This window comes from Orussus abietinus, unplaced genomic scaffold (genome assembly GCF_000612105.2).
Source record: "Orussus abietinus isolate OABI.00-Male unplaced genomic scaffold, Oabi_2.0 scaffold65, whole genome shotgun sequence".
NCBI classification, from domain to species: Eukaryota; Metazoa; Arthropoda; class Insecta; order Hymenoptera; family Orussidae; genus Orussus; species Orussus abietinus.
Genome location: NW_019394317.1, coordinates 539,159 through 551,876, shown reverse-complemented (window position 1 = coordinate 551,876; position 12,718 = coordinate 539,159). Strand labels below are relative to the sequence as shown.

General features: G+C 51.7%; 4 protein-coding genes across 5 annotated transcripts; 1 reads left to right on the top strand and 3 right to left on the bottom strand.

Moving 5' to 3' along the window:
• Positions 1–415: 415 nt before the first annotated feature.
• On the top strand, positions 416–2,353 carry LOC105703072 (reticulon-4-interacting protein 1 homolog, mitochondrial). 2 transcript variants are annotated; one of them, XM_012431165.2, is made up of 6 exons: positions 416–838; positions 913–1,154; positions 1,233–1,442; positions 1,511–1,623; positions 1,774–2,041; positions 2,126–2,311. In XM_012431165.2, exons 1-6 carry the CDS (start codon positions 571–573, stop codon positions 2,240–2,242), a joined length of 1,218 nt encoding a protein of 405 aa, XP_012286588.1. In that variant the 5' UTR covers positions 416–570; the 3' UTR covers positions 2,243–2,311. The 2 variants fall into 2 exon arrangements, with proteins under 2 accessions (XP_012286588.1, XP_023287518.1); XM_023431750.1 differs by having other exon boundaries at positions 722–838; positions 930–1,154; positions 2,126–2,353.
• On the bottom strand, positions 2,275–4,673 carry LOC105703073 (tryptophan--tRNA ligase, mitochondrial). The gene is made up of 6 exons (XM_012431166.2): positions 3,984–4,673; positions 3,752–3,916; positions 3,350–3,612; positions 3,155–3,276; positions 2,733–3,000; positions 2,275–2,590 (listed from the first exon to the last, which is right to left on the bottom strand). The coding sequence occupies exons 1-6, from the start codon at positions 4,071–4,073 to the stop codon at positions 2,356–2,358; spliced, it is 1,143 nt and encodes a 380-aa protein (XP_012286589.1). The 5' UTR covers positions 4,074–4,673; the 3' UTR covers positions 2,275–2,355.
• Positions 4,674–4,755: 82 nt separating this feature from the next.
• LOC105703074 (serine/arginine repetitive matrix protein 1) lies at positions 4,756–8,481 on the bottom strand. Its single transcript, XM_012431167.2, has 4 exons — positions 6,725–8,481; positions 6,277–6,410; positions 5,970–6,182; positions 4,756–5,719 (listed from the first exon to the last, which is right to left on the bottom strand). Exons 1-4 carry the CDS (start codon positions 6,798–6,800, stop codon positions 5,249–5,251), a joined length of 894 nt encoding a protein of 297 aa, XP_012286590.1. The 5' UTR covers positions 6,801–8,481; the 3' UTR covers positions 4,756–5,248.
• An 86-nt stretch (positions 8,482–8,567) lies between these two features.
• LOC105703066 (ATP-dependent RNA helicase ded1) lies at positions 8,568–9,870 on the bottom strand. Its single transcript, XM_012431155.2, has 6 exons — positions 9,717–9,870; positions 9,481–9,651; positions 9,080–9,400; positions 8,878–9,007; positions 8,730–8,807; positions 8,568–8,660 (listed from the first exon to the last, which is right to left on the bottom strand). The coding sequence occupies exons 1-6, from the start codon at positions 9,787–9,789 to the stop codon at positions 8,651–8,653; spliced, it is 783 nt and encodes a 260-aa protein (XP_012286578.1). The 5' UTR covers positions 9,790–9,870; the 3' UTR covers positions 8,568–8,650.
• Between the last annotated feature and the right edge of the window lie 2,848 nt (positions 9,871–12,718).

Genomic DNA, 12,718 nt, shown 5'->3' with positions numbered 1-12,718 from the left:
GGGACTCTACGGGACTCTACGGGACTCTACGGAACTCTACTGCACTTAACAACACTCAACGGCACTGTACAGCCTGCGATAAGGCTCGGAAACATTTGAAAAACGTGCGAAAACGTTCAAAAACTGTCGAAAAACGCTCGATAACGCTTGAAAACGCTCGAAAACGGTCTAAAAACGCTCGAAAACACTCGAAACGGTCAAAAAACGCTCGATAATGATCGAAGACACTAGAATATCACTCGATATCACTCGAAAACACTCTGAAAATGCGTGAAAATGATCGAGAAACGCTCGAATGGTAGATGGTACCGCCATCGCGAGTGCGCGTGCTCCTACCAGAAATTCGTTGCGCCGCCCTTGGGGGCAAAAAACGGTGAAAGCTAACGTACGAAACCAGAGGGCAGCACAGGATGTGATCGCACGATCCTGCCCGTGAGCAATCTCCCAACTCATCTCTGATAAGGAAAGACAATATTTCTTATTTCTTCCGATCTGAGAAGAGTTACTTATCACTTTAAGCCAATTGCTTTGTAATACTTTTAATCCAATCTAGTTGTATTGTTGTTCACAATGAGGGTCAGTTTAAACACAACAAGAGTAATTACGTCTTACTCTGGCCTGACTTCATTATTAGTACATTACCGGAATCTAGGACAAACTGCAATTGAATATAAAGAACTCCTGGATAAGAGGATGCAAACATGGCAAATTCATTCGTACGGCGGAACCAATGATTTGAGATTATCTTATGTAAATCTGCCGACTTTAACTAAGCCAAATGACATTCTCATTAAGGTGGAAGCATGTAGCGTCAATCCCATTGATGTGGCTATGTCCAGTACGATATCATTGTTTCAATTTGTACTTTCTCAATTTTCAAATGGCGTGAGTACAGAAGCAAAATCTTTACAGAAGGATATGGCTCTAAGGTATTGAACGTAATGCGGAAGGCAACAGGTATTCTTACCGGTGCCAGTATTACTAGCTCGGAAATCGAGTTTCCATTAACAATGGGCAGAGACTTTACTGGGATTGTACTCTCGAAAGGTCACGGTGTTGGAAATAGGTTGGAACAAGGTGACCAAGTATGGGGAGTTATTCCTGTACATCAACAGGGTTGTCACTCGGAATGCGTCGTCGTTGATAGTGATTTGGTAAAATGATGCTTTAGACCTTTCATTTAAAACTTAAATAAATGTGTGAACGAAATTCTAAGATGCAACTTTCGTTAGATAAATCGTCGTCCTGAAAATGTGTCATATCTGGAAGGTGCCAGTATCTTGTACGCAGGCCTTACGGCATGGTCTGCATTGTGGTTGACCGGTGGTTTATGTTATAAAATCAATCTAGCTGCATATCGAAACAAAAGAGTTTTGCTTCTTGGTGGTTCTGGTGGGGTGGGAACTCAAGCTATTCAACTTCTAAAAGCTTGGAACATGCATGTAAGCAAATTAAAGCAAAGTATAAAATACCTTCATACAGCACGTTCTATGCTCTAACGTGCATTCAGGTTGTTACAACATGTAGCAGCGACGCAATCACTCTTTTGGAAAAGATGGGTGCCGACATCATTATCGATTATAAATGTGACGGTGCTGACCAGTTGATAAAGTCGGAAGGACCGTCAGTATATACATGTATTTAATTAATTATACTTATTAATATTTTAAAGAAATGTTATTATTTCATTAATGTGCAAATATAGAGGAGAATTAAATAGTGTAGGCATTTTATCCATAAAAAAATAACGTCGAATGTTACTACTGGTCCCAGATATGACATCATTCTTGATTGTGCCAATCAAGGGCCAGATCTAATAAAAGTCAAAGGCTATCCACATTCTACCTACATAACATTAAACTCACCAATGTTAAAAAATATCGATAAGTACGGATTATTCGGTGGTGGCATAAAGAATATTGTTGATATACTCAAATACAACATATATGAGCCACAGAAAATTGGTTCCGTGAAGTGGGGATTCTTTGTACCCTCCAGGACAGGACTCAATATGCTTCAAACTCTAGTAGAGAGTGGCAAGGTGAGATGTTATACTTTTCACGTAAGAGCAATACCATTATGTATTTTTTATAATTCAGTGAAATTTATATCGCTGCTGTAACAGGTAAAACCCGTGGTCATGGAAGTATACGCTTTCAAAGATCTACCCAAGGCTTATGAACGAATTGCACGCGGTCACTTGCGAGGGAAGCTCGTAATCGACTTAAAGCAAGGATCATAATTTGACATTAAACAAAATAATTGGACAGCTCGTTTGAAGTGTCTTAAATAAATTTATTATGGATGTAAATTATGTATCTTAATGAATTTATATCGCTATTTACGATAAGTACATTATGATCTATTTGCTTCTTTTCTCACTTGATTCCCATACGAAGTTACGTTGTCACTGTTGAAACCAATTTTCTTTTTTACATCTAACCAACATTCTTCAGCAATTTCTATCGCACGTTCGGTGCCTTTTTTTAAAACATCATCTAAATACTGTGGTTCATTCGTCAGTTCCATTATTCTTTCTCGAATAGGACGTAGTCTATCAACAACTTCGGCTGCTAGTACCAACTTGTACCTATGAGAGTGTAACAAAAAATAATGATACCAGTAGGTTTAAAAGTAGAAGCATAATAAATACTTCTTGGTAGATTCATAATAGATGTTAATATACAATTAATGGAGCATAACTTAAATATTTTACATATTATGAAACGTACTTTCCAGTATCCAGATCACGAGCTTCATAACAGATTTCATCAGGAGTTTTTCCGCTCAATGCCGAATGCAACAAAATCAAATTTGCAACACCTGGTCTTTCCTGGGGATTGTAAGTCACTTGTGACGTAAAATCAGTAATAGCTTTTTTAAGTTTGTTTACGATTACTTTTGGTTCATCTATCAATGACAATACACCTTTGGGATCATTGCTTGACTTTGACATTTTTTTCGATGGGTCTCGTAACGATCTAATCCTGAAGTTATTGTCTAAAATATAAATTGTCGCTGCATGAAAATCATACAAAATTGACAATGCCATAAATAACTGCATTGTATATTATACTTCATGTCCTCCCAGGACCATTAATTACTATTTTACGTATGCGAATTCACAATACCATGTATCAATGTTATTACTTACTATTTATTACAGAATGAGGTATAGGAAAGGTCTCTCCATATCGCGTATTAAAAACTTGTGCTAATTGTTGGGCCAACTGTAAATGTTGTACTTGATCCTGTCCAACAGGGACATGCGTCGCTCTAAAATGTTCATAATTTCATCACTTGTAGCTATGCTAATACTTTGTACAGAAATAATTACACGCACAGTTACCTATACAGCAAAATATCAGCAGCTTGTAATACCGGGTATATGTATATACCTAAAGGCACGTCTTTAACTTTCTGGCTCTTTTCTTTAAATTGTGGTAGGTGCGCAAGTCTAGGCATCGTCGTAAAACAGCCGAGAACCCAACATAATCCCGTATGCGCCAGAACGCCAGATTGTTGAAATAAAATGGTTTTCTCATGATCGATACCGCAAGCTAATAACGTAGCCATCAGATTATAAATGTTCTTCCTTAATTCCTTAGGATCCTAGTGACAAAAAAAAAATCTTAGCAATAATTTTGGCAGGAGTTCAGCATAAGGAATCGACACAACTATAGGACAGGGTAAAGTTAGCTTTCTGGTACATTTAGTTTGCCTACTTGTCTTTGTAAAAATCCTTGCCCACCTGTGGCAAGGAGATCGCGTGTAAGTCAACGATACTTAGTAGAACGTCTTCTTTAGCGTCTTGCATGCGAACCCAGTCTCGAATCACTCCCAAGTAATTTCCTAGATGTACGTTGCCAGTTGGTTGAATTCCAGAAAATATTCTCTTTGGGTACGTTTTTGATGACTACAACGTTACACATTGTCAAGCAAAAGACATTACGCGTGACGACAAATCTACATACGATATTCACCTCTTCCGAATTAGCGACTAAAGTCTTACAGTCGCTCATCATTCTAAAACCATCGAATAGCAGATTTCGTTTTTTCAAAATCTTAAGCATCGTGAGTAAAATCGCACTCCTAGTTTATATCGATCCTTTCCCCTTTCTTTTTTAGGTTATCGGACGGTAACGAACTTCCATTAACCGAACTGTTGCCTGTCATGCATGCCTATATACGTTTTCGTCCGTCATAGAATCTTACGATAAATTTGTAAGAACAATTTGATCGTACTGGATCCAAACGATGAATTCTCATTAAAAAGCGAATTCGTACGCGCCTCTCGGTACAGACCAGTACAGACAGGAGCAGACAGGAGGTTGTAGAGTGGCCATGCCCCGGGTTATGTTGGGTTATGTCGCCGTCGCCTAGCGGCCACGTATCGAAACCATTCCACACAGTTTACCGCTGTTTCCAGCAGCGAGCATGGACTTTAAAGGGGAAGGCAGGTCCACGCCAAGCGTGGAAAAGTCTCGGCTGGTTTTGGGGCAAAGTCGTTAGACGACAGCGGGTAAACAAACCCAAACATCGAATTCGACGGCGACGCTCCGTGGTGGTCCGTGGAGCTCGGAGAATGGGGAATATCGGAGCGGCGAAAACATGGCATTTCCTTTCATTTTCTTCGATGTCAACCTGGTCCACCCGGTCAACCCTTGGTGCTGCATTAGCTCCGCCACGTAGTATTCGTTATTTGTTCCGTAACTCGCGGAGTTTAAAGGGTTAAACTTAGAAACACGTTCTTCATTAAATTCCAACTTTTTATTCGGACGACGAAGAGTCCACGTTCCTTGGCTTGGTAATCTCCGGTCCGCTCGACAAAGGTATTTAATGAATTTCGATCGGAATCGTTTTAAAGCTTTTCTAAACTCTAAGCGGTATAGCGCCGTCTAAAGATCCAAACGATCGCGTTCAATGTCTCCTTCGATGTCCTCCTGTTCGGTATACGTGTCCTGACATCGGTCCATAAATTGCACGATTCTTGGGCTTTTCCAAGGGTTGTAACGAGTTAAATTAATATATTCTCACTAGAACGATTTCCTTCTAACTCGGCAATAAACATCAATTGGAGCGTCCGTTCATTTTTGTCTGCACGATAGGGAAACATCGATGGATTTCGCCGAGTCAAGTGGGGAATTTCCGAATCGGTCAACGACGGACGACGAAGAGGAGCTACGGGAAACTCGTTCATAGGGCGCGAAATTTTTGAGCCGAATTTCAAGATACGGGGGCGAGATACTCAGGGATAATCGCAGTCCGGTGGGGGCGGCGGAGCCGCTCGCGGGGGCGGAGGGGGCGGAGGAGGAGATCGTCGCGCGGGCGGCGGGGGGGGCGGCGGTGGGTCGCAGTCGTCCATTTCCAAGCGGGCGCTCCTGGCGGGGCTGGCGGGGCTGGCGGTGACCGGATCGCGGGGAGCGCGGTCCTCGGTGCCGTTCTTAAGGACGACGTCCCTCTGGCTGACCGACCTGCGCGCCATCGCGCGGAACCGGGGCCCCGGAGGGCTTAGGGCCGGCGACTCGCGAGCGGGAACCGGTTCCTCGAGAATCGAGCCGGGGAAACCTCTGGCGCCACCGTGACCTCGTTCGACGCTCGCCGGCAGTTCCGGATAATTAGAGCTAGAACCGAGCTCGTTAGGCCTCGTTTCCGAGCGCTCCATTTCCGCGGCCAGTCTCTCCAGCAGTTCCCGTTCCGCCCTCGGCATCTCGTTCACCTGGACCAAACGCGGCGACGTCTTTCGTTATTTTTTCTCGTCCTTTGCCGTCGCCTCGCGTCGACCTCGCGTCGACCTCGCGTCGACCTCGCGTCGACCTCGCGTCGACCTCGTCAACTTTTCGACGGACTCGCGGTCGCTCTTGAAACTCGAGTCAAGGCTCGGTCAAGGCTCGAGAAGACCACGAGTTTTCGAAAGTTTGAGGAAAATCGTCCGCGTTTCGAGTAGGATCGCGGTAAACGAGAGTCACCTGAACGTTTTCGTTGCCGGCTCCGATTCGAAGGCCGACGGGCACTATCAGTACCGGAATCGCTCCGTCCTCTAAACTGCCTTCCGAACGTTCATCGTGCTCCGCTTGACGATGGCGAACGTCCGCGGGGTGATCGGCGGTCTTGGATGCGTGCTCCTCTTCCTTCGAATAAATCTGGCCAGGAACATCTTCGAATCGATCCTTCCGAGTGACCTGTGCAATCGCGTCGAATCATGAAATTTCGTACCCGTCGTGGGCGAACCGACGGGGCGACGTAAACGGAAGGAGCGTCGACCGATCGACAAACCTGTGGAAGCGATGACCTTTCGTGGAACGCTTCGGCGAGGTCAGGGTTGATTTCCTCTAGGGGTTGGTCGCCGTGTCGAATATAGACAGGGACGTAACCCGGGATACTTGGCAACACCTGCAGCGGGCCTGCACCTGAGAATGCGAAACGATTAATCACGGGGACGTTTTTTCTCCGCCTTCTGGGTCGGGTCGGAGTTAAAGATTCCACCATCGGCATATTCGATAAGTTAACGTCACTCGTCCTCGGGAGTCATCGGAGACGGATGCGCGTTCTGACTCACGGTTCTCGTAGAACCGACGCGTTTGACTCGATCTCCGAATCGATCGACTCGACCGAAATGGGAAGAGTTTGTCGTCGTTTCAACCCGGGGCACACTCGCGAAGGGCCCGGCGTGCATTCGACGCTTTCAAATCGCTCGGACTCGGTCGAGATTCCTCTTACTCACAGGCATAACCGATAAAAAGCACGCAAGGTAGGAGGATCGCGGTCCCCGTCGGTCGCAGCATCCCGGCAGGTTGCATCTTTGAACGGTACTGGGCCCCTGGAGCAAGGGGCTCCCACCTTTATATCTACGGGCCCCTACCCTATCGCTGAACGAGGCCTCGGGCCCCGAGGGGTTCCATTCCGTTAATATCCGAGCAAAAACGGGAGCCCTCGTGGTTTTCAGAGGCACGCGCGATGCAAAAATGGAGCGGCCCGCGGACCGGCGGAAACGGCGGAAACGGAGACCGGTCCCGGCTACCGTTTCGAGTCGGGAGAATGAGTTCTCGAAGAAAGGAACGGGGGCAGAACTTTTGGTGGAATCGGGTCCGCGCGGTTACGCCGCGAGTTAAATCACCAGAAGACTCTCTAATGCAAATCCGGTTCTGCAGTTTCGCCTTTTTAACGTTACGAAATCCGGTTTGCGGTATCGGTGTCGAGACCAGAAAATAGTATTTCTTTGGTTTTGGGTTCCGGTTTCGGTCGCATGTCCCGGTTAAGTCTTCCTCGGAGGCTGCGGAGGAGGCAGAGAATTAATCGAGCCTCTTTGCTACGTTAATTGGTTCCTGGCACGGACTCGATCGTAAGAGTCGCGAGGATTCCCCGTTTTGGTAACTAAATTTGGCCTCGATCGCGGAGGAGTCCTTCGCCAAGGGCGGTTAAGGTTTCTGGCGGCAATTGTAAAACGTAACCAACGGGTCCAGGGCAGATCGAAGTCGGCCATCCGCGAGGGAACGATCGTCGAGCGGTTCGCTCGTTCGGTCCTCGTCGGCCAAGGACGGGATTCTGGAGAAAAACGTTTCCTGATCGTTTAACGACCGGGGCGTTGAAATATCATCGCGGTTTAAACCGCGGTCGGGCAATCGAAGGCAATTAGGGCGTACTTACGATTCTTGGGAAAGGTCGGTCGTCGCCGTTATTCAAGAAGTTTTTCTTGGCCTGCCGGAGCTTTCGATGTCCGTTTCCGCGCGTCGCGTGTTTTCGAAAGGCTTTCGAGGGTCAAGGAAACGCGGCCGCTCGAGGAGGATTTATGGGAACGCTTCACCCCGGTTAATCGCGGCGGCCTGCAAACGACCGCTTCCGGGTGGGTTCCCCGATCGAGGCGTCGAGCTTCGATCTCGACGTAAGAAAGGATCGAATCGAGACCGTCGGCCCGAGACTCCGGAGTCCTTCCGGTCGGCATTTCGCGGAACGATCGTAAAGGAGTTTACGGGCCTCCTCGGATGCCTTTCCTAGCCAACGTCGGTATCGTTGCCGCGGTCGAGCGTCGGTCGAGCGTCGGTTAACGAGCGCGGGCGCTACCGTTAGGTCTCCGGACGTCGTCCCAAGGACGACGTCGTCGACGGCGGTCCCCAGGCGAGGAGTCACCTTGGCCCGGCCGCGTCTTCCGAGCGAAAGGTCGCGCCGGTTCTCGAAATTGCGTCACTTTCGATTTTATCCCGCTGCGGCCGAGGCGAGCGAGCGAGGCGAGGAAGGTCGATTTGTGCGCACGCGGCCGTCCGATCGAGACTCGCGCCCGGATCGTTCCTCGATCGATCGGAAACGGGCCGCGAGATGGCACCGGGTCCGGTTCCGGACGAAAAACGCTCGCGAGTCTCGACGAACCGGTTCCTTCCTCTTGCGCGCCCTTTGCGACTTCCTCGCGCGCTGTGGGAAGAATCTTCGAAAGGCCGGAGCCGGAGGGAAGCAGACGTCCTCCTTTCTCGCGGAGGTCTCCGTCGTTCCCGAAACGTCGATCGAGAGGTCGCGTCGGCAGGGAGGAAACTCGTCCTCGCGGGTGGGATCGGGCGGGGACGAAAAGAAAGGCGTTTCGTACTTTTTCGAGTTCGCTCGACTGTATTTTCTTCGGAATCGTCGTCGGAACCGTGCGCCCCCGGATCCACGGGGCGGTTCATTTTCCCCTGAAAAGGACGAGCACGCGCCGTCAGAGTAGCTCGAGGGAAGCGGAAAAGTCGGCCACCGATATTTACCAGCTGGACGACTGCGCGGACGCGGACGCTTGGGAGTAAGAGTGGCCGTATCCTCCGCCTCCGCCGCCGCCTCCGCCTCTGGAAAAGCGAAGGAAACGTTCGTTACGAATCGTCCGGGTCGGACGGACGCGTTCCGTTCGAAACCTACCCTCCGCAAGTGTTACACCGACCGCCGCCTCCGCTCGGGTGGTAGCTCTTGCTAGGGTGCCCGTATCCGCCACCTGAAACCGTAATCGGTACCACGGCGATCGGGATCGCTACCACTCCTCCTCGTCCTCCTACAAAATGGGCATTTCGATCTGAGACCGAATGCTACTCCGAGTGGTGGACACGGACTCGGTCGCACGTACCTCCGCTGGGGTATCCGCCCCCGCCCCCGCCCCCTCCCCCGCCGCAGCCTCCGCCGCCACACCCTCCGCCGCCCTTGAAGCATTTCATGCAGAGGGTCCTCTTGCTCCGGATCTTGTTCGATTCGAGCGGCTTCGTCAGCCTCTTCTCGACGTCTTCCTCGGTCTCGTCGACGTCGACCCTCACGAGCTTGGTCTCCCCGTCGGAGCTGATCCGCTCGACCTTGAAGCCATCCTTCTTCAAATCTCGAACGACCTGGTCCAGGTCCGTGGGCCCCTCGTCCTCGTCGGTCTCGACTATGAGGAGGACGGTGGCGATGGGTCCTGGACGCAAGAAACGAAGAGACGGGTCACTCGGGCGGCGACATCGGGAGGGGTGGGGGACACAGCGGAAGGGCACTTGCCAAGAATCTCGGGGCCCGCGTCGGCGGTTTCGTTTCGAGGGTTATCCGGGTCCTGCTCGGTTCGGTTCCTCACGGCGTATAGGTTGACGAGGTAGACGACGCCGTGATGCGTCTCGGCGCCCATGGGCGGAGGCCTCGGGTCCTTCGGCGGGACGGCGTCTGTGACGGCGTCTGCGACGGCAAAGCGAGAGACGGGCAGGTAAGAAAAGTCGACCGCCGGTCGGGGGCGAACTCACCGGGATCGGAAGCCGGCAGGCCGGAAACGGCCGCGGCCGAGAGGAGCAGGCCCAGGAAGCCGAGTCTCCGCATCGCGAGTCTCGGTTGCGACCGGCCAGGGAACGGACTGTCTTCGGATCGATTCGTCTTTCCTCATTTATACTCGGCGGATCGTGCACGCGTGCATTACCCGGACGCTTGCGTAATTCGACGAGGAGGCGCTTCCTCGTTTTTGCGGAACGCCGCTCGTCCCGGTTGGGAATTTTTCGATTTCGCGCGCCGCCACCGAGGCGGCCGGCTTCCCTCCCTCTGGGGCGTCGACGTCCGTTCGGGATTTCCCCGGACTTTTACGCGTTCACTTTGCGAGGGGGAACGGTGCTTCCTCGCGATGGGAGTCGCGCCTCCGGGTCCGGGTTTCCCAGTTTTGCATAATTCGAGTCGCTCCGAGGTTCGGAGTCCTTGCCCGACGTTGACCGAGGACGAGTGCTCCGTTTTTGACGAGCTCGAGCTCCACGCGGGTTACGAACCGATAATTAAGGACGAAACGGCTCGACGAGGATCGCCTTCGTGTGGGAAAAATCGGCAAAAACGGCAAATGGATCGATTCGTCACGGATAAATACGCGTACCGCGTAATTTCCGCTGAAACGAATAAATTGCATCGACGCTTTACGAATCTTCCCCCACGGACGAGTTCTCGATTGAGGAAAAACAGAGATAATTCGTACATGGAACGTCGATTCGATCGAATGAATTCCGAAGATTCGTCGGAACGTTTCTTCTTCGAAGACGCCTCGGCGACGCTGCCCTCCCTCGCTCGCGGAATCGCCGATCGCTAAAGACCGGTGTGTCGTTTAAGAAGGTGCAGTTTGCGTTAATTGCGCCGGACGGGCGCAAATTGCGTTCGGTTGGGTATCCGCGGGAGTTTCACGCTAGGATGCGCCTGGGATTGTATGGACGGCTCGTCACCTGGCCGGTTTCGCTCGAATCAAGAACTACGACCGACCGTTATGGGGCACGTTCAACGTTCAACACGGTTCCGGATCCATTTTCACGCCGATATCTTTCAGGGGAAATCCGGGAAATCCGGGAAATCCGGGAAATCCGGGAAATCCAGTCGAGAAGCGTTTACGGATACTGCCGCGCGTTCGCCTTTTCGAAATTCTTGGAATCGGCCGGTAAAAAAGTTGTCCGTGTCATGTACGAATCGAAGGAAAGAGGAAAAGGCGGGGGCCGGCTGCATTTCGCGGAGCGGGAAGAAGGAAGGGAGGGAGCTCGATCGTACGCAGAGCGCGACGCGTATATAAAGAAACCGCTGCGCGCCAATCGAACCGCGGCACAAATGGTCGATCCGCGGCGCCGTTCCAGCCCGGGGGAATAACAACGATCACGATCGGGCGGCGCTGCGGACTTTTTTAATCCCGCACCGTAGGGCGTCGGGGCGGATCGAGCCAATGCCAATTCGTTTCCACCCGCGAACGGACCAAACGATCGGCCGCCTCTGAAAACCTCGTCGAGTCGATAAAACTGCGGGCCCGATTACCGTACGTCGATAAAACTGGAAAGAGACCGAAGGAAGTCGAGGTGTAAGAAAGAACGGCGGTCAATCGGGACGGAAACGCGGCTTGCACCTTCGCGGTCGTTTCGGCTCCATTGGATGCCGCCCGTTTACCGCGTTTACGAGTTCCTTCGGACAAGGAACGGTCGGCGGTCGGGTTTTCGCTCCAGGTATTATCTAACGTTTGACGGTAAGTCAGGGATGAAGGGGAGGAGAAGATTGGACCGTTTCGAGTCGAGCTTCAAAAATGAGAATAACGTAAAAATATTGCGTTTTCGTTAAGACAACGCCGCCGACGATCGTGTATTAATCTCTCTTTACATTCCGTGCTCGTTAAGCCAGTATTTCGGTTCGGTGCGTGCGCGAGCCTCGCGCCCGATTACCTGGTAAACATTTTTCAAAGATAACGTTCAGCGCCAAGACGATCGATGCATTGAAACGTCGATCGCGTTACGTAACCATCGTTGGAATAGCGGTTTCGCGACCGCGAGCCGTGTATTTTTCCACAAGAGGAGTAAATGAATAAATACGCGAAGAAAAGAAGAGATCGCGAGCGTCGGCCGCTTCCGTTCGATTTTCTCGACCCCTCCCCCCGAAGACGACGGTCTACTCGATCGCGGCAAACGGAAGGCGACGCTTCCACGTCGCGGACGAACGACCGATCGGTGCCGCGCGAGCTCGCCTCGAACGGTCGGCCCGTCGGAAGATCCGGACCTCGGGGTCGCGGCTCTGCCAGCCCCCGGCGGCGAGGTCGAGCTCCAGTCGGGGCCGGTCGGGCCCGAAGTTGGTCCAGCGGGGGCGCTGGCGACTCGGCATCCGGTCCCAAGATCCCGGAGGGTGGCCGGTCCCGTCGACGGCGAGGGAGAGACTCGCCGAGAGTCGAGAGGATCCTCCGACGGGCTCGGACCTCAACTCCGGAGGCGTGTTCCACCGCCTCTCCTCCTCCTCGCTCGAGCGGACTCGTACGTCTTGAAGAAAACGTCGGATGCGAAAGATGGGACGCCCTCTCGGGATCGAGCGAAGCGAAGACGAACGCCCGAACGAGTCGGTCTTACCTGCCCACGCGATGGAGGCCAACGCGCAGATCCCGAGGAGTCTCCTTTGCCACTCCATGACTCGCTCGTTCTGAGCCCCGCCGAGCGCGGCTCCGTCCTTTATCGAGTCTCGCCGGCCTTAAGGTCCTTATCGAAATGCGAGCGGCGTCCGCCCGGACGCCTCGCCGTCTTTCGGAGAGGCGTCTTCCTCCGGGAAATACCGGGAAATACCGGGAAATACCGGGTTCGGGCGGCCCCCCATTTTCCAGCGGTCGACGCGACCTCGAGATCGGCATTCCTTCCCGGTCGTACAGGCGAGATTCGATCTCTGGACGTCGTCCAACGTCGGCCGACGTCGGCCGACGTCGTCCGGCTGGAGGAGCGAGGGGAGGAAGGGAAGAAGAGACCGGGCCAAGGTTGCTCGCGCCGAG

What these genes read in the sequence shown, in the direction of transcription:
- LOC105703072 (XM_012431165.2), top strand. Translation starts at nt 571, where the DNA reads ATGAGGGTCAGTTTAAACACAACAAGAGTAATTACGTCTTACTCTGGC. An exon ending in CATTGATGTGGCTATGTCCA is followed by an intron (nt 839 to 912) that starts GTACGATATCAT and finishes AAATCTTTACAG; the next exon opens with AAGGATATGGCTCTAAGGTA. An exon ending in TTGATAAAGTCGGAAGGACC is followed by an intron (nt 1,624 to 1,773) that starts GTCAGTATATAC and finishes TACTGGTCCCAG; the next exon opens with ATATGACATCATTCTTGATT.
- LOC105703073 (XM_012431166.2), bottom strand. Translation starts at nt 4,073, where the DNA reads ATGCTTAAGATTTTGAAAAAACGAAATCTGCTATTCGATGGTTTTAGA. An exon ending in TAGTCGCTAATTCGGAAGAG is followed by an intron (nt 3,917 to 3,983) that starts GTGAATATCGTA and finishes GTAACGTTGTAG; the next exon opens with TCATCAAAAACGTACCCAAA. An exon ending in CGTGATCTGGATACTGGAAA is followed by an intron (nt 2,591 to 2,732) that starts GTACGTTTCATA and finishes ACACTCTCATAG; the next exon opens with GTACAAGTTGGTACTAGCAG.
- LOC105703074 (XM_012431167.2), bottom strand. Translation starts at nt 6,800, where the DNA reads ATGCAACCTGCCGGGATGCTGCGACCGACGGGGACCGCGATCCTCCTA. An exon ending in GCTTTTTATCGGTTATGCCT is followed by an intron (nt 6,411 to 6,724) that starts GTGAGTAAGAGG and finishes TCGCATTCTCAG; the next exon opens with GTGCAGGCCCGCTGCAGGTG. An exon ending in CCGGCAACGAAAACGTTCAG is followed by an intron (nt 5,720 to 5,969) that starts GTGACTCTCGTT and finishes CGTTTGGTCCAG; the next exon opens with GTGAACGAGATGCCGAGGGC.
- LOC105703066 (XM_012431155.2), bottom strand. Translation starts at nt 9,789, where the DNA reads ATGCGGAGACTCGGCTTCCTGGGCCTGCTCCTCTCGGCCGCGGCCGTT. An exon ending in CCTGCCGGCTTCCGATCCCG is followed by an intron (nt 9,652 to 9,716) that starts GTGAGTTCGCCC and finishes TTGCCGTCGCAG; the next exon opens with ACGCCGTCACAGACGCCGTC. An exon ending in CGGTGTAACACTTGCGGAGG is followed by an intron (nt 8,808 to 8,877) that starts GTAGGTTTCGAA and finishes TCGCTTTTCCAG; the next exon opens with AGGCGGAGGCGGCGGCGGAG.